Source organism: Gymnodraco acuticeps, unplaced genomic scaffold, assembly GCF_902827175.1.
Source record: "Gymnodraco acuticeps unplaced genomic scaffold, fGymAcu1.1, whole genome shotgun sequence".
In the NCBI taxonomy this organism is placed as follows: Eukaryota; Metazoa; Chordata; class Actinopteri; order Perciformes; family Bathydraconidae; genus Gymnodraco; species Gymnodraco acuticeps.
In genome coordinates this window covers 2,310,307-2,329,776 of record NW_022989977.1, presented here as the reverse complement: position 1 = coordinate 2,329,776, position 19,470 = coordinate 2,310,307, and the positions used below count along the sequence as shown (strand labels likewise).

The 19,470-nt window shown below is 39.6% G+C and overlaps 3 protein-coding genes and 1 long non-coding RNA gene across 9 annotated transcripts; 2 read left to right on the top strand and 2 right to left on the bottom strand.

The window, feature by feature from the left end:
- The first annotated feature begins 1,379 nt into the window (after nt 1-1,379).
- Nucleotides 1,380-2,584, top strand: LOC117543301 (transcription factor HES-4-like). The gene is made up of 3 exons (XM_034211480.1): nt 1,380-1,474; nt 1,580-1,666; nt 1,772-2,584. Exons 1-3 carry the CDS (start codon nt 1,430-1,432, stop codon nt 2,294-2,296), a joined length of 657 nt encoding a protein of 218 aa, XP_034067371.1. The 5' UTR covers nt 1,380-1,429; the 3' UTR covers nt 2,297-2,584.
- A 1,240-nt stretch (nt 2,585-3,824) lies between these two features.
- notchl (notch receptor, like) lies at nt 3,825-15,083 on the bottom strand. Of its 2 annotated transcripts, none has more exons than XM_034211500.1 (11): nt 14,670-15,083; nt 13,426-13,570; nt 12,482-12,814; nt 11,429-11,649; nt 10,478-10,802; nt 8,521-8,696; nt 7,629-7,729; nt 7,292-7,415; nt 6,150-6,247; nt 5,421-5,752; nt 3,825-4,871 (listed from the first exon to the last, which is right to left on the bottom strand). In XM_034211500.1, the coding sequence occupies exons 1-11, from the start codon at nt 14,719-14,721 to the stop codon at nt 4,361-4,363; spliced, it is 2,418 nt and encodes an 805-aa protein (XP_034067391.1). In that variant the 5' UTR covers nt 14,722-15,083; the 3' UTR covers nt 3,825-4,360. The 2 variants fall into 2 exon arrangements, with proteins under 2 accessions (XP_034067391.1, XP_034067392.1); XM_034211501.1 differs by having other exon boundaries at nt 7,629-7,690.
- On the top strand, nt 6,237-9,519 carry LOC117543321. Of its 2 annotated transcripts, none has more exons than XR_004568548.1 (3): nt 6,237-6,634; nt 7,335-7,707; nt 8,530-9,519. It is a non-coding gene; the product is annotated as an uncharacterized LOC117543321 (long non-coding RNA). The 2 variants fall into 2 exon arrangements; XR_004568549.1 differs by having other exon boundaries at nt 7,332-7,707.
- On the bottom strand, nt 15,002-19,001 carry LOC117543320. Of its 4 annotated transcripts, none has more exons than XM_034211503.1 (5): nt 18,808-19,001; nt 18,322-18,429; nt 17,185-17,817; nt 15,821-16,750; nt 15,002-15,029 (listed from the first exon to the last, which is right to left on the bottom strand). In XM_034211503.1, exons 1-4 carry the CDS (start codon nt 18,851-18,853, stop codon nt 15,828-15,830), a joined length of 1,710 nt encoding a protein of 569 aa, XP_034067394.1. In that variant the 5' UTR covers nt 18,854-19,001; the 3' UTR covers nt 15,002-15,029; nt 15,821-15,827. The 4 variants fall into 4 exon arrangements, with proteins under 4 accessions (XP_034067394.1, XP_034067396.1, XP_034067393.1 ...); XM_034211505.1 differs by lacking the exon at nt 15,002-15,029 and adding an exon at nt 18,162-18,237 and having other exon boundaries at nt 15,168-16,750; XM_034211502.1 differs by lacking the exon at nt 15,002-15,029 and having other exon boundaries at nt 15,168-16,750.
- Between the last annotated feature and the right edge of the window lie 469 nt (nt 19,002-19,470).

Genomic DNA, 19,470 nt, shown 5'->3' with positions numbered 1-19,470 from the left:
TAGCCATGCGTAAAAGAACAGTCTTTACGCATGCTTGTGCTGTCTCTTGAGTACTTTCATTAGACAAAATGTAACGTATTTGAACATAGATAATATACTTATTGTTAAATGATACAACAACAGATGACACAAGGACTTGATTATTTTGTGTTAACTCAGTGGACTCTCCTCACCAACACACTTTCAATAATATTGTAAATTGTGAGAAAAGCTCCTTCAACTCCCTCTCATGGGAAACTTCGGCACGGTGCTGTATTCTTACTTTATTACGTGTGAGAATTGATACATCATAACAAAGCGTGTTTGGGGGAGACGTGGCTTTCGGGTTCCCACGAGCTACTTCTCAGAATGTGATCATGAAATGTACCATTTGGTTTTAATCGTATCTTTTCACATATATGTGCAGAGACAGAGTCATGCGTAAAATGTACCTTTACGCGCAACACATACACGCTAATTTCAGGCGACTTTGGAGTTGTTGCATATTGAGAAACATATTTTGAATACAGTAAGATTTATTTAACACTGGACTGCGATTGTTGACCTGTTCTAACTTGCAACCATGAGGCAAACGTCAAAAAAGCAGTGCATAAACGAGTGGACTTTACGCACGACATAAAAGTTTCCCTGGTGAAGATTTTAGAGAATTTATGAGAACCTCAATTATTAGTGAGTCCTTACTGAGCCCTTATTAAAAAAGTTTGAGATTTCTCCCGATATTCTTTGATTTCTTCTGACAGTATAGGCCTGGGAACATGTCTCGTTTGGTCGTCCATAATGAGGGCGTGAGAAGTCACCCTCGTTCGTTTGTCTGGGCTTCACGCTGTTCTGGCGGATGCTTGTTGCTTTCTCACATATATGTAAAATGTATCACACGAGCTGGCAACACCTTTCACAGGCGCGTGGCACTGACACTCAGCGGGGCAGCTGCACGTGCCTGCAGATTAGTGAAGGGTCTTTAGGCGCGCTGTTCATTCTGCAGTCATCTTCAGAGAATTATCGAAATGTATTAAAATAAATAATAGAGAAAGTAAGACATGAATAAAACATCAAACATATTATTTTATGTTTCAACAATAATAGCTTGCCTTTTTTCACTGATACTTCCAGCTCATGACTTTTAATTGAATTGAAGCAGACTGTCAAAATACAGCAATAAAAAGGGTCGTCACAACATGAGTAGTCTTTCAATTTTAAAGGTACATATTTTTTACAAAGATTGACGACTTTTTTTAAATAGTGTTTAGTGGCTTCGTTAAGGTGTACAAACCTGGGGGGAAATAAAGTCTGTGACCATGTGGTGGGTGGAGCCTAAAGACACGCCCACATGCCTTATGGCATAAAAGCTCGAGCTGTGGCATCGATGGGCACATCAAGCTCTGACCGACACCGATTCCGCTGCTGTTACAAGATCTTCGAATAACCTATCATGAAATTGATTCACGAATCACAGGACGCGAAGTTCGACAGAAAGGTATTTTAATCTTTTAATATTTGAATCTCCCATCTTTATTTGTAACTATTTTGCCTGCAGTTGTCGTTCATTCATTAATCATTGTATCGGTTTTCCTCTTCTCAGAATCTCAAACCTCAGGTTGAAAGACGTAGAAGAGAGAGAATGAACCGCAGTCTGGAGAGCCTGAAGACACTTTTACTGCAGCAACAGGTAAGGAACCCAAACTCTCTGGAATACTTTTTCATTTTTAGGGTTTAAAGGCATTTTAGAAGTGTCTGGTACACTGTTTACTAACTTATTTTGTGTCTTTCCCAGGAAGCTTCTCGGCGCAGAGTGGAGAAAGCTGAGATACTCGAGCGCACTGTGCTCTTCCTGCAGAGAACTGCTGAAGAAGATAACACGAGAGTTGGAGATGCTGCTGGAGCCCAGAAACACTCCTACCAGGACGGGTTCTCCACCTGCCTACAGAGAGCGTCACGTTTCCTCGGACCTGATGGGAAAGGCCTGTGGCTCGGAGCAGCACTGGATGCATCTCTTGCTGCTCGCGTTTCCAGTTTAGACTCTGATTCTGCAGGCGTCCATAGAAGAACCGGAGTCTACTCCTCGTCCAGCTCTCTCAGGAAGTCCTCCACGTATATTCTGCGGATGCTGATACACAGGTCCGGGCACAAGCTGCGCACACCTGCCCCCTCTGTGCTCAGTTGTGTTCAGACCCTCGGAGAACCACATTGCTCTGCCATAACTCCCCACCAGCCCCGCAAAGTGGCGAGTCCAGCGAGCAAACAGAGCCCATCTCAGAGCATCACAGCCGGCCAGTCCCTGTGGAGGCCCTGGCCCTGATCCAGAAGCAGTGACTCCAAAAACTGAACTTTTAATGACTCTAACAGGCCGGTTATTATTTATAAAAGAACATGTGTTGTTAATTCGATTTCAAGGAAGTCTTCAGTGCAATATATCCAACACGAAATCCTACATTCTGTTTAAGTCTGGCAACATGTAAATACTGTAAATGTATTTTGATCACACCAAGTGCTGCTATAGTCTTTTAAACTATGTCATATTGATACGCATTTTTGCACCTTAATTTATATTTATTTGTCATTTGCGAATAAACAAAAGGAAAAATAATTGAAGTGATGTGTTAATTGATGTTGCTGGCACGTGCCCTGAGGAACATAAGCATAAGTGTGGACTGGTGCTGCCACACGTGAGGATGAGAAGCGCCATGCAGTGACGTTTCACACAATGTAACAAATCCTCACTCCTTTACTTTGAAAATCTTTGATATGCATACACGTGGTCAAACATTAGAACAATGAAACGCATACAGTAGGCTACATGTAAGATAATAAGCCTTCAATTAGAAGTATGTTAGATACTCAGATTTATTTTAAAACTGTATCTTATACTTGTAGTTACATTTAAACTGAAACCATAAACAAGTTTTTCATTAAAGGAAAAGGAATGAAAGTATTGCGTAAAAGTGATATTCTCGTCATATCTCTTGCTTAAAAAAACGAAATGTATTGATCAAAAATGTTTTGACAGTTTAAATAGAGATTTAATTTAGAATAAGAATCACAGTTCTGGCCAGAGTTACTAATGAGTGCGTAAAGATTGAGTTATTTTACCGTGCGTAAAGCAGTTTTTCATACAACGAAGTTTTCATTCGGTCTCAAACTAATTTGCATTTCAAACATCTGCGAATGCGTGTGGGAACGTGGGAAGTGTCTCCTGTGCGACCCTCTGCAGACATGTATCAGTTTTAACAGGTCATAAAGCTGTAAACGCAGTGCCACTTCCTCTTTTCCCACGAGAAAGAGTCTGAAACCTTTGACTTCTCTTTAACTAAAAACATTTGGTGTGAGGTCTGTTCCAATTACAGCTCTATATAAGTCGCTGTTGTTGAGTTATTTTTAGCTCAAGTTTGTCTCTTGTTCCATGTTCTATCAAACTATTGTGTCCTAACTTTCTTAATGTTTTTTTATGTTTAAAGAAAAACTTATAACCAAAAAAGAGCTTTAATTAAAACAGTTTAAAAAAGTTTTCCTGTGTACCAAAATATCACTATTTTTGTGTAAGAAATATGTTTAAAGATCATAGAGTATATTATTTGTATGTCCCCACACTTGCAGACAACATCATAACGTAAGTCTTATGGTATTTGTAATGTGTAACCCTAAGATTTTGTATGAAAGTATAAATTAAGACAAAAAATACATTTATTATGGCAGTCAAACTGAGAAAAGACTTGTTCTGAGTAAGGGTTAGGTAGGGTTAGATAATAAGTGTATGAGTAAAAAAAAGTTCCATATAAATGCGCATGGAAAGTCTTTATTGCATGCATCAGGTCTCTTGTGCAACCAAGTGCATCTTTCTTTTGATTATTTATTTTTGACTCTCTTTGCAATAATCAAAATACAACCTGTTTGATGTAAAGACAATATGTATATATTATATAACAAGATTCACACGATGTTGCAGTTTCAGTGATATTCATCACGTTTGACTGGTGTTCATCTCAGAACAGTTTTTTATTTGACATCTCATGTAACATAATATTTACAAAATACAAAATCCTCCTCCCTTGTAAAACATATAATAATAATAATTTAGACAAGGCTGAGTGAAAACTGGGGTGGTGATTTAAGAAAGAAGTGCTGCTGTGTATTAGTTTGACAGAAATGTAAAAAATAAGAAATCTAACAAGCAAGTCAGTCAGACGACACCCAACAGATGCATAATGGATAACAACATCACAAAAGTACAGTAGTAAATCAAGGTTGGACTCCCTGCAGATTGCGGACTAAAACTCAGTGCCTCTTTGTCATAATGCTGCATTGTCATTATCGTCACGTGTTCTTCAATGCTATTCTAATGGGCAGAAATGTGTAGCTGGGTTTTCTACAAGGCTGTTTGTGTGGAGTCAGAAGCGTTGTTTAACCTCTCACCTCTGGATTTATGCTCTGGATTTGTTGAATTTGCCGCTGGTTGCTCTGCTCTTCTGGGAATATCACCGTTTACAACTGGCGGGCGATTTGATTGGTTGGCAACATCTGTGGGAGGTGAAACAACAACTCTTTCTACAGGCTCATTGGCTGTTCTGTCTGTCAAGATAATGTAATTGGGCTCTGGCTGGTGGCCACTGGAGCGACGCTGCAATGCATGCTGGGTGCAGGAAAAGGAACGTTGCCGAGGCGCAGGCTGGGGCGACAGGAAGTGAGGTGTTGCAGCTCTGGGGACTTCCTGGCTCCTATCACGATCCTCGTCTTCTGAGGTCACCTCTTGTAAGGTGCTGATTGGCCGAGGAGAGCGGCCCATGATTCTTGGAGGGACCAGCGCTGTTGCCGATTGGTTGAGCTGTGGTCGCCAGTTCTGAAGGGATGGGTACTGCACCCGGCTCATCGACCAATCACTGGCAAGACAAGAAAATCATCACAATGTTACGACGCCCAACAGTAGCAGAGACGTTTGGTCAAATATAGATTTTCTGTCCTCGTGAAGAAAGGGTAACATTTTAAACTTGTACTCCAAGTTGTCTTAAATTCACCACCATTGAAGCATTTTCAGAACAGGGACTGCATCAGGACAATATTTACAAAAAAACCTCCGTAAATTCTGTATAATAATTATTTATCTTAGTAAGTAATTATCAAGTGATATCTGATTTGTCAATTATTTTTGTTATAGTACTCGATACCCACACCCCTTATTTCATATACAAGTGTAAAATACTTATTTCATGCCAACAGCGAATACAAAGTATTATGTGATGTTTAGCTACAGTAATTGACTAACATTTGCAAATAATTTACAAAAAATAGTTTATTTTGGGTTCATTGATAATCTAATTGCTGCAAATCATTTTTCTGTTTATGGACTAGTTCACTAGCTCTAATCGTAAAATTCTCAATGACTTATTTGGTGGCACATCATCTTGAGCATGTTATGATTGAAACCTTACTTTTGTGGCGGTGGGGTCATATCTCGATGCCCTATGATCCCGGAGAAGGAGGCACTTCTTCCAGGAATGCCCTGTGACCCGACCCACGGCGAGTAAATCAGAGTGCGCTCCTCCCACAGCATCTCATTGGCCGAGTCCACGGGAACAGGCCCTCTCTGAATCTGGTGAGCCAATAGGAGCTCCAGGATCTGGTGATGAATGCCTTCTCTGGCCACGTCGACCGGGCGACGCCCTCTCCGATCGTGAAGCTCCAGGTTGGCCCCGTGTAGGAGGAGGAGTCTGGCCGTATCATAGCAACCATGGATGGCAGAGAGGAAGAGCGCTGTCTCGCCCTACATGAGATATAATAATTGAAAAAAACATAATTCTATCATGTCTGGAGGAAATAAGTCAAACAAACACAGTCCGCATGTAGGCTTCTAAAGATGTAAGATTCAGAGGCTTTAATGTTAAACCCAGGCTCCTTCAAAAATGTATACTTCTTACATAAAAATAAATAAAGAAAGAAAATAGTAGCAAAAAGCCAAGTAAAATGCAGGAATTAGTAAATGATATACACGTGAAATACAAATAAATGATATAAAACATAATGTAAACAGTACAGTAGAGTACAATTCAGTAGATTGCAATAATATATACACATGTGGATATGTGGACTATAACAGATGTGTGTGCAACTAATGGATAAGTCCTCCTTTATAACATCTGATAAAGAAACTCAGAACTCACCTTGTTGTCTTGCAGGTCCACCGCGGACCCGTAGCGGATGAGGGTCCTTGTGAGGGAGAGGTGGTTGACTGAGCATGCCCAGTGCAGGGCTGATCTCCCTGAGAGAGACAGTGTGAGCGGAGTGGAGTCAGGGGGAAGAAGGGAGGGAGTAAGTCAGCCAACGAACAACCATTACACAACAGAGTCGAGCCCGAGATGGTGAAGAGAGACAGTGGTGTAGAAAGGAATTATCTTAGCTCAAGTGAAAGTAGAGGACGGGGAAGAAAGACAGAAAAAGGAAGACAGAGCAACAAAGAGACTGCAAAAGCAAGATCAGCAACAAAGTTAATACGTCCATCAACCCGAGTTTGAGCACTCGAGCACGTTAACTTTGTTCAGAGTCAGAGGGTATAAGGGGATCTGGAGAAGGAAGAGATGGAAGCCGTGGAGAGATGAGCACAGGACGGGAGAGGAGGGACACAAAGAGAGGATGTGAGAGAGACGGGGTAAGTTACATCAGTTACTCAGCCCCTCAGTGTACAGGTGGCAGAGAATAATGGCCTGCTCAGGAGCTCTACATGTTAAACCCATTCATGCACTGGATCCATTATATGGCAGGTGGACAGGTCAATTTATTAGCCAAGCTAGCGGCGTCTATATATTGCAATTACGGTTGGTAGTAATAGTAGTAGTAATGCTGAGTGCTTTTTGATCATAGTTTGATTGACCCCATGAAATTATTAAATAAAGGTCAAGGAAGATCTAATTACTTACATTTTGTGTTTTGTTTTTAGAATGTTGTTTTGTTTTTTAGTTAAATCATATTTATAAAATCAGACCTTTCTTTTTAACTATTCAATCTCTGCTACTGACTGATGACATAACATGGTTGGATCTTATAGTGATATGAAAAAAAGAATTGTATTTGCACATAATTCTTCATTGCTGTTTAATCCTGCTTTCCTTTTGATATGAGTGATGTTTACTGTAACTTAAACAGAACTGTAACTTAAACAGAATAATGTTCAAAGTCTGCTTCATATTGCTCCTACTTCAATAAGGTTAAATCAGGTACAACAAACTACATGCAAATACTGTTTGACAGAGGTTTAGTCTTGAGTTCATGTAAACTAGTATTAGTATCTGTGACACAGATGTCTTACCGGTATGATCGGTGTTGTTGACTGGCACTCCTGCTCTCAGCAGCTCCAAAACGACTCTGTCCAGCCCGCTACGCACCGCTCGGATCAGAACCACTGAGCCGTCCGGACCACACCACTCTGCAGACTGCCAAAACAACAGAACCATGGTTATTATATATCATGGATCTACACATAATACACATTTCACATATGCATACATTTATCAGTGTGGACTAACATAAAGACATGGAAAGGAGAACAAACAAGTACATCGCCAAGAGTTGAAGCTAAATAACATGAACTCCTCATAACATTGACACAAATGAATAGAATACAATGTAAATAACAAGAAACTGACCTGCTGAGGAGGACTGAGCAGAGGAGGAGGGATGGCATCTCTCTCCCATCCTCTAGGTGGAGCTGAAGGAGAACAAATGGTGAGTAAGGGTGGATCTCCACCTTCACGATATTGAAACAAATGTCAGTATGAGTTCTGTTTTACTTACAAACCATGTGGTTGCAAATATAATGTCTACATTGACTCCTTAGTTAACTCCTGTGGATTTATTTATTATAATTTGTTGAACAAAGTAATTCAGAGTTTGACACTGAATTACAGCGTTGCATGTGGTGACAAAATGGGGAGGTTTAATCATTTTTAACGTAACGCCCCTTCTCTGAACATCTTCAAATCAACCCTGAAAACTCATCTGTTCAACAAAGCCTTCCAACATTAACTCACTCTTCCCCCCCCTGCAATGTAACACTTCCATTTCTGGCACCTGTTTTATGTCTTGTCCTTATATGTTCTTTGTTAAGCGACCTTGGGTTGATGAAAGGCGCTATATCAATTAAAGTTATTATTATTATTTGGTAAGAGGGCTGCAAATAATGATTATTTCATTATTTACATTCTACTCAATTCATTGTTATTACTATTTGCTGCAGCTCTTTTTCCGATAACAAATAACAATACATTAAGAAGTGTTATTCACACAGCACTTTTCATACAACAGAAACCAGCAAGTAACTTAAAAGCAAGAAAATAAATAAATAAAGAATTATGCATGAAAAGGTATTTGAAAGTAGAAATTCCAAAACATTTGACAGATTCCAGACTGATGTTAGTATATTGTGGTTTAGGATAGTAATACTTGCCAATAATACAAGTGCATGTCACATTACCAGATTAATAAATGTAGGAATGAACGACTGCCTTAATGTTAAAACAAATGGATGTTAAACCTTACGTTGTACAGGTCTGCGGGGCTGCGATGTTCCCCCCCGGTAGTGTTTCTGCTCCTGGGTCCTGTGGTCGCAGATGGAGGCGTCCTCCTGTCGCCTGGAAGATCTCGTGTTGATGTCTTCCATTGAACTCTGGGTAAAATCTGTGTCACTTCCTATATCCTGGTCTCTTTTGAGAGGTCTGGAAAGCAAAAGCACAATTTTGATATATTACATAAAAAAAACTGCCAACAGTAATACTGTGTTTTCTTTTCTTTTCTTATTATTCTGATTTATGAGTCGCCCATAAGCTCTGAAAACAAACCCAAATACAATACAGTCTTGCCTAAAACATGCATGTGTTGATTGATAGGTTTTGAGGAAATGGACTCTGCAATATGACAGGAATTACAGTTAGTTATTGTTTCATGACCCTGAGAGGGCCAAAAAATGTATTTTCTTTGTAAATACTTTTTTTGCAATTATTGCCTTCGCTTATTTGATAGAATAACAGTATAAGTATATATTTTGGCTCGACCAATACTAAATAAATACAATGTTTGATGAATTAATAAAAAATAATGCCCATATGGTGACATCCAATCCTCAAATTGCTTGTTTTGTGGGACCTGCAGTCATAAACCAAATGATGCAAATGTCTCTACAATTATATATATATATAAGCATACTGAATGTAAAATAGAAAATGTTCGACTTAGTCTTAAATGATTGCCTGAATATTAAAACTGTTTTTTTAATTTAAACTAATAATCAATTAATCGACTAATTGTTTCAGAAAATAGGGATGGAAAAGTTAATGAGTAGTTTGATTTCTCCCTATGTAATTACTGTCCAATTGCTGTGAATACCATTTGAAGTGTTAAAGATCCCATGCCATGCTTTAAGACCCGTACACACCTGTGTGTGTTATGTAGCTTTTTATGAATGTAAACGGTCTGCAAAGTCACAAATCCTCAAAGAACACCCTGTAGCGAGTACAACTCTAACACAGAAAAGACCTGCTATGTTGCCCCAGAACGCCTCGTTGGAGGTTTCTCTTTTTCCATTGTTGTCTTCCTGGGTACAGTGACGTAACGCCGACCAAATGGACCCATTGGTCAATCTGCGGAGCTCCACACACACACACACACACACACACACACACACACACACACACACACACACACACACACACATACACACACACACACACACACACACACACACACACACACACACACACCACACACACACACACACACACACACACACACACACACACACACACACACACACACACACACACACACACCTATCTTTTCTCAGCCGCGGCTCCGCGGATCTCCGCACACACACACACACTCACAGCCTGGCTGAGTTCCGCGGTGTCTCGCTGTCTCGCAGACCCCACACAGCAACCAAGAAACGACACCAGTAATCCAGCTCACACTGTCCGCTCCTCGAGCCTCAAAGGGCGGAGCAGCGAGCCCGGCAACATGGCACCAAGACCCCATGCAGGATTTTCATCTGTTTGTCATTAATGGTGTCATCTTCTGGTTACTAACAAATGCCATTGCAACACATAATCACTGATGTTCCGCTGGAACGGTGGTGGACTCATCAGAACAGAGTGGGCGAGCTGACCAATCAGAGCACAATGGGCTCACAGGGAGGGGGGGGCAGGAGCTCCAACAAGGCGTGTAGGACAGAGAGTGAATACACATACTATACAGAGATGCTGTATGAGAAACCAATGTGATTTTGGAACATTGAACAATGTAAATCTATTCTAGTAGACCTCAACAATGGAATTATAATCAGTAGAAATGGCCATGTCATAGGACCTTTAAATAATAATAATACAGGATAAAGGTCATATCCAACTGATTAGCAGGAAAAAGTGGTATTCAGCATTTTCAACACAGGATGACCTCCTACTTGTTTCAGACAAAACTTCCTCTCATGTTTTTCAAAGCAACTCACCGCATTCGAATGGCATCCTCCCCCAGCGGCTCCCTCCTTCTTTTTTTCTCAGCTTCCTTCGCTTTCTTCTTCTTCCTCAAGCTGAGCTTCTCTTTCTCTCTGCTGGATCTCAACCTCTGCTCTTGCTGGACTCCATGCGGGGTCAACGCCTTGGGTTTTTGGTCATTGTCTGTGAGTGTGGACCGGTGTCTCACCCTGTCACCGCCTTCCCTCTCCGCCCGCCGCCGCCTCACCCTCCTCACCACCAGGAACACAGCCAGGGCCAGCACCAGCAGCAGGCCAATTGCTACAGCTATCACAGCCCACAGCCATGCAGGAGTTGGCTCTTTGAGAGGAAGGATTGAAAACAAAGCAGCAAAATATGTAAAAATATATCAAGATACTCAATAGTTTTTCAAGATTCAAGGCTTTTATTGTCATTTGTACATAGCTTCAGTGTAGTTATGACAATGAACATCTTAGGTCACAGACTCCTCAAACAGTGCAACAATAAAACAGATAAAATAGTGCAAGTAAATAAAATAAAATAGAATATAATAGAAATAGTGCAGAATAGTCTATATACAAGTAATTGGAATATTGATATATATATAAGTTGCAAACAGATTAATGTTATGGATGTTCTTTCAAAAGTTCAGATGTTTAACAGTCTTAAATACTTACATACTTAAATATCAGTTTGTGATCCAATAAACTAAAGTACTAAATATCATCTGAAAGGAAGTCATATTCTCACAGTGATCCAACATTTTCCCCAAAAAAAACACACATCACAATTGCGCACTGGAAACGGAGAGTTGTTTATAGTGTTTTGTTTGGATGACATTCAAAGCTTGATGGGTTTGTGTGTGTGTGTGTGTGTGTGTGTGTGTGTGTGTGTGTGTGTGTGTGTGTGTGTGTGTGTGTGTGTGTGTGTGTAGGGGGGGGGGAGGACAGGACCTGTGAGCCTACCTTTGACTTCCTCTTTAACCACTTCCTTCTCTCTGCTTCCTATTTCCTCACGGACACCTCTTATACTGATGACGGTTTTCAGCTCTGGTAGGGTGGGGAACAAGCTCGGCTTTAGCAGCAGTACAGCACGCAGGAAACTGGCTGCCTCTGTGGCATAGGGGAAACAGGTAGAGGGCAGCCGGGAGCACGGCCTGTTGTCCACTTGGAGGAAGAGGAGGGAGCTATAGGAAAGAGTGAGAGAAAAAGGAAACAGCAGGTTCATAATTGTTGAGGGCCGGAGTAATTTTGTTGATAAATTATATAACCAATTACAATTTTAAAGCTTTATTATCTGATGTTTTGCGCACTGACGACTTCGCAACAGCTTGAGTCTTTGTTTTTTGTGTTGTCTTGAATACATTTTTTTTTTAATCTGGTAGTTGTACTAACATTGAAATAATTATTTTAAAGAAATCGATACACTCTCTTTCCAAAATTGATTATAGAAAAGAATAAAAAAGAATGCTCATATAATTTATTGCAAAATAGATACACACAGTATAGATATATATAAGATTGGCTTACTGTACTTAACAGAGTTCCCCAAGGTTCTGTGCTTGGGCCACTTGTATTTTGTCTTTAGGTTTATTTGTTTCTTTTATTAATGAAATTGTAAACTTGTTTAAGTATTATTTCTCTTTTTTTTCACCTGAATTTGTATTGTTTTACGCTGTCTTGGCTAAGGGGGCTAACTTGTTTAATAAAACAGGACTAAACTCATTATTTTTGACAGTTCATTTATTTACAACTCTGACTACTTTTAAATCCAGGCTGAAGACTTTTCTTTTTGTCGCTGCTTTTAATTGAACTATTCATATCTTAGACTGCACTGTAACTTTTATCCATGTACTTTTTTTCTTTTAATGTTTAATTTATTAGCTTTTCTTTTTAATGACTGATTTTAAATGCCATTTTCTTAATCTCTTTCATTTTTTGTAAAGCACTTTGAATTGCCTTGTGTTGAAAAGTGCTATATAAATAAACTTGCCTTGCCTTGCCTTGCCTAGTACCTACCCATCAGCGTCAGCCGCAGGAGCCTGAGCCAGCAGGTTGGAGAGCTGATTAGGGTCGAAGTCAAACAACTTCCTGTTAGCGGCGAGGGGGGCGGACCCTCTCAGTGTTAATGGCGACTGGAGGAGGACACTGAGCGCCCAGAGCAGAGAGCTGTTGGAGAAGACCCCACGTTGTTGTGGGAAGTTGGCGTGAAGGACCAGGGTGCCCTTGGCCCACAAAGAGCTCTGATGTTTGAAGCAGTCGCTGCCATCCCATCCACAGGGGGCGCTGTCACAACCCTGCTCGCAGTGGGAGTTGGCGTAGTGATCACGGCAGTACTGGATATGGCCCGGACTGTGAACAATAATGGGGAGGAATAATGAAATAAAGAAAAAAAGACACAGTAAGAGATTTGACAAAAAATGTATTATAAAATGTGATATTTGGCTGTTAAACAATTTCTAAGGTCAAGAATGACATTTAATTCTCAAGATAAAAAATCCAGAACAGGGAGTAATGATTTAACATCTTTCTTATAATAATGTTAGTTTTTAAGTTGCCATTTTTACACTTATATAGTATTTTTGAATAATTGTATAAAAAGACAATTTATTGTGTTACCATTTCATTTTTTCTTTTCACAAGTGAACTGATTAGGACAATAAACTATATGGAATTAATATTACTATTGATAATAATTATAACTATTAAAAAGAATATCAAGTTGAGTCCACATCGAATAAAAAACCTCCTTAAACATTATTTATGTGTAATAAAACATCATATAATGATGCAAATGACGAAAAAAGAGATGAAAAAGACATCAAATAATCCAACAAATAATCATTTTAAAGGACAGCCACAGCTGGCACAATAAGCAAACATATTGTAATTAACAACACTTCCTGCAAAAAGCTGGTTTTGATGGTTTTCTGACAGTAAAAATGATAACAAAAATGTTTTACTTGCAGTGTCCCCGGTCCTTCAGGCAGTCGAAGCCGTCTCTGAGACACTCGGGCTCCATACACTCTCTGTCACATGACCCGTCTCCAAACTTGTCTTTACACTTTCTGTTGACAGGACACTGACCCCATGGATCACCAGAAGCAGCTGTGGAGACAAACACTGATTAGCAGCAATAGTCAACAATGCTGTACAATAATTGTGATCATTCTTATCTTTCAATTGTGGTTAAAAAAATAAACAAGATGTACTATATGCTTTGTTCAGTGTCTTATAAATGAATGAAACATATATGTCTATTTAAAATGCAAGAGAGTATTTGTAGATATGTCAAAGGCAAACAACATTACTCCAAATATCACAGATGTGCACACTGATTATATCATGAGGTCTTGCAGTTTCATTTAACGACACAAACTGTTATCGCTAAATGTTTTATCGCAGGACCAGCTGACCCACACAATAAGAAGCTCATTGTCTCAGAGCATTAGCCACTATTCATAACAATGCAGGTCAAGCCATGAGAGGTGGGTCCTGATACGGACCGTTAAAGGAAACAGGAAATGGGCCCGACATAAACAGGAAGTTTCAAGGAGAAGCGAATAGCAACAGGAAATGGAGTGGGCTGGGACTTGATAAAGGTTAAAGGTCGTTACTGTGGAAATGAGGAATGTGATGGAGTTGGACAATGGGCTGGCAGGTGTGTGCGGGAGCAGAAAATCATACAAACAATAAAAAAAAAAGTACAAACAATAGGGCAGAAATTAGACATGTTAAATGTTTAACACTTCTGTTCCACTTGATAATCAAAGAGAGCTTTCCCAGTATGGGAGGAATGGAAAAACAAGTTATTATAAAATAATTTTTTAATTAGTCCTTTAGAACAACCTATAAGAATAATTTGAAAGGTTCATTCATTTTATACATTAATAATAAAAAACAAATAACTAATAATAATGATAAAACTAGATGATTACTTAAGTTTTCATCAGTATTAAACAAATAAAGGGCTTCATATTTTATTGTAAGACATTAATTTAAGTTGAAAAATTCTCCTTAAAATAAATTAAATGCAGTTCTCAGAGTCAACGTCATTTTTGCTAAATCAGTCATTGGTCATCAGATGTCTACCTATACACTTCATCCAGAAGATAAGGTATCGCACAACTTTGATTGAACAGGTGACACTTTGGAGTATTTATAAAGGAAAGATAACAATCTGTTGAGAATAGGGTGGCTAACTCACCTTCAGATATCCAGCTCAGTCCCAGCAGAACAAACGTCCTCAGGACCAACATCTTCAGGTTGTTCACCAGCTGCGGCCCTTTCCTCCTTCGCTCAAGAGAGCCAGTAGTCCAGTCCAGCTGTTTGTTAGCCTGCCTCTGATCTTCTCCCTCTGACCCGCAGTGCTTTTTTGGTTGTTAATCTGTAGCTCTGTGGTGTAGCTGCAGTCCTGCTGTTCACAACCAACAGTTAACTCTGAGTAAAGCTGCTCATTCCCATCACCGCCGCCACCACCAACACCTTCCAACACCACCACCCAGCCCACTTTGTTCACTCGCCTTTTTTTCAGAGGCCCTGCGGATATCTGGACAACTTCCTGCCACTGTGTGGAGAAGAATAGGAGGTTGATGACCGTACGTGTATGTGTATGCATGAGATTTGTAGCTCTTACTGTTTAAACTTGAAAAAAAAAACACTCTACGGGGTATGTGAGCTGTTAGAGGAGCCGTTATTTCAATGAGTAAAAGCTACAGGGTGAGAGGCGACGGAGTGGTTTGAATTTGACCTTTACGAAAGAGTGGGTTTAGTCTAGCTCTTGAGTCGGGAAAATAAACAGACTTTTAGTGCTCTGCCCCTAAAACAACTATGTAAACTGTTCTGTTGTTATTATTAAATACATAAAAGAAAAAAGAAAACTTAAATGTCTGTTAATGTCTGTCTTAAGCACAGAATAAAATAAATAAAACAAATCATTTGTAAAGTTTGCAGCGTTGCGAATACTTTAAGGCAAATTACGTTGACCTTACACATCACACATATTGAAATCCCAAACAGTAGATTAACAGATATATATGTTTTAGTATTTTTCCAACACACATTATGACACACATTTGTTTTAGTCTTGAACTAATTATAATGGTGAAGAATATATATCTCACAAAATAACTCACATTTTAGGGAACAACAACGCATTCTCAATTACAAAAAAATAAATAAATGGAGTGCTTAGATAATTCCAGTGAAACGACAGCTAAGCTGCATGGAGACTGGGTTGATTATAGAATCTATCATAGTCCTCATAATGATTTGATAAAATGTGAGAAGTCATTGAGGCAAAGTCTTGGAATTGTTCTTTCCAAAATGTGTATATGTGTATGTTAAAGTCACTAATACCTTTTGGTCATGAACCCTTCTCTACTGGATTACCCACTTTCTCTGATTGTGGCCCTCCTCTCTCCAAGCAGTATTCCTCCCAGAGCTCATTAAACAAATTCCCAGTCGCACCGAAAGAACATCCCTGATCCCTTTTGGATTCACACAACCTCAAATCCATATTTTTAAATACAGCACAGAACACCTGGCGAGAGAGCGCTGTGGTCTTCCTCTCTGAGCAGTGGTTGTAGTAGTGCCTGTACACCTCGGACATGTTGGAGAAGACTGGCTCCAGATACAGTTTGGAGACGGACGTCCCACAACAGTACGAGGGAACCTTTGGTAAACTCTGGAGGAACTCATTCAGGACTATATGCTCAGACGCTTTACGGGATTTCCCTTGTGTTTGTTTCTTAGTGATTCGCTCCGAATTGTCCTGCTGGGATATATGTTGTGACCAGTTAAGCACTGACCACTCTCCAATCCCCAAAGTGGAGAGGAACATCTTTTTGCAAACTTGTTTTCTGTTGCCGTCGGCTATCAAATGATACCGCATCGAGACAGACCTTCTCGACTGAGTCCATGGTGCTCGTGTTCTTTCAACCGGGTCGCAGTCGACTAATCCGGACACGTAGACCTTTCTCTGAGCCCACGTCATACACTGCCAGAAACTAGTGAACAACTGGTTCCTCCCTTCTTCACTGAAGTCAGCACAGAAGCGGTTGGATGCCCTTTTGCAGGCACTGGATGAGCATCCCGATCCCATTGTCCTCTGACCTTTAGTTATGGTGGTGCCGTCTTTCTTTCGTTTGCTGATGTACGGTTTGCCCTCCATCCTGAGTTGCTTCTGTCGATTCTGCTTCCACGTCAGCGGCTTGGCAACTCTGGATTTATTTCCGTCTGCCCCCTCTGGTTCTGGCTGCCTGTCTCTGTCAGTGGCAATCACTTGTTCTGCAAAAAACAGAGAAATGGTGTTAACATATAAGAGGTTATACTGTGATAAACTACAGTGCTGAACAAAAACTATTTATGGCACAAACTTAAATTGTTACTTTAGTGCACTATGCTGTGCAGTGTGTTTTAATTCTCAATGTATCTCTTGATTATTTTTCTGACTGATGATTAATAATTTGGATCATAGAAAATCTAAAAGTGGGACATTTCATGGTTGTTTTGTCCAATCAACAGCTATACACCCAATCGAGTTACAATGCTTTATATCAGAGAAAAGTCTAACATTTGAGGAACAAGAACCAGCAAATGTTAAGCATTTTTGCTTGATATGATTGCTCAATGTTGTGCCAGTTGAGTATTCAGTAATTAAAAACTTGTTTCAGAACAACAACTATCTTCGGTAAGTAGCTCAAAAGGAGAAAAAGACTCACCCTGGGAACTTTCTGCAGAGTTATTGACTGCAGAAGTAACTGGGTTGTCATGTGGGCAATGAGGGACAGTCTGACTCTTTTGTAATTTGTCTTCATTTGATTCATTGTTTGTTTGTGTTCCTTTCTGTGTCCAGTTGAGCACAGACCACTCTCCTATCCCCAGAGTGGACAGGAACATGTTTTTACACACTTGTTGCCTTTTTCCAGCCAACATCAAGTGATAACGCAGAGAAACTGATCTTCGCGACTGCAATCCCACTGCCCGAGATCTCTCCACGGGGTCGCGGTCCACTTGTTCTGCTACATACAGTTTTCTCTGAGCCCAGTTCATGTGCTCCCAGAAATCATCAAACATTTTCTTCCTGGCCTCCTCATTGATTTCATTACAAAGACGATTTGTTGTCTTTTTGCATGCATTCGAGGTGCACCGCGGTCCGATTGATCTTGGCTGTTTTATTACTTCCTCGCCGTCTTTTTTGCGTTTGCTCACATATGATTTACCCTCCATCCTCAGCTGTTTCTGCTTGTTTTGCCTCCACTTGGATGGATCTGCGAATTTGGCGTTGAGTTTTTCCCTGCCGGCCTTTGACTTATCCATACAAGTGTTTCCATTTTTGGCAGCAGACGGGAGCGCTGAAAATAAAATACAAAAAATAATATTTATTAAAAGAAGAAATTAAAAAAAAACACAACATTGGTTGGAAATATCATATGTGGTTTATCGCTCAAAATATTGTGCAACAACAAATGCTATTCGTAATTCTGGCTAAAAACTGCAAAAACCTACTGGGATTCAAGACTTCAATTTTTTTGGTATGTGGATCTACAGACCAATATTGTAATGCAAATGTTTTGATGATCCCTTTCTCTCTGTTCACATCCCAAAAAACACTTTGTTTTCCACAGTTAACAGTATAAATAATACACAGTGTGCTTCCAACTACACATGGTTACAGTGTACAGTTTAATGTATCTACCTAAAACAAGATTAAATCATCCTTCTTATACATCTGCAGACTCGAGAAATCCACTGCAAAACACAACTTCAACACACTGTTGAGGAAACAGAACACACATAAACATCTACATTAAACATGCAAATCACTGCTTTGCTTCCTATTCTGAGCCCGTCCAGACCTGCTGGGATGTGCTGCAGCCCAACAGCCTCAGTGACTGTGGCTCTGGGAACAGGGGGATCACTGGTGGCTTTGGGATGGAAACCAATATCCTCCATTGCTGCAATAGCTAAAACACAAGAAGCAGGTTGTTGGAGTGTTAAAGATTTAGCAAAAAACGATGTCTTAATCCTACAATCCACACTCTGTAATTAGCATTAGCCTGCTTGTCCATTCAGACTCAAAAGCAATTGGAAAACACTGCTTGTGCATGTTTTACTGTTGACAACAAAGCCATGTGATGTGTCTAAATCCAGATGTTTGGGTAGCTTACGTAGACGTAGGCGTTGCAGGCCTGATTCATCGGAAGGTAAGTCGAAACTCATGTAATAATGGTCATAGTAGATGTTTAGCTAACTTTATGCGCAGCTAAATCCTAGCAACTCTGCTTGCATGGCAGACAACAAACACCACTTTTAAAATTACACATATTTTTGGCTTTGCTTACATAGTGTTATACATTTGAAAACGTCTCGTAGACGCGTCGGTTCCATCCAGATCAGATTTCTCCCACTGCCGAGGTTTTACTCCTTCATGGTTCGGACAGTGAAACACGACATATGTCAGCTCAGCTAACTCACGTTTTATTTCGATAAATATATTTTACTGTGGGCTCTGTGAAGACTCTATGTCTGTGGAGCTTCCCACTGGCAGCTGCCATGTCCGAGCATGCGCACTGGCTTTCAGTGTAAATATGAGTTTTTAATTCACTCATTCAGCTAAATAAAAATCACAACAAAAACAAAAACAGCAATTGTATAATAATTATTATAATATTATTAATCACAGTAATAATAGTTTTTAATTTTATAATATTTTTCTTTTTGTGGGCAGTGTTGGAAGTAGTCAGTTGTAGCCCTGTATTTGGAATTGTACCTACAAAAAAGAAATGAATATTGTTATTTTTAAAGATTTTTTTGTGCAAAAATCCGCAAAAGTATCCCAATTAAATAAGAAATATGAAAGATAAGGAGTATCTGGATTTTTTATATAAGAAAAGAATATAAGAATAATTATTTTTAATTATTTTAAACATTTTTTGGAACTACTAACAGCTCATATATTAATTGAAATAATCTATGTAAGTAAAATAGTTTTCCTCTAAGAAAGA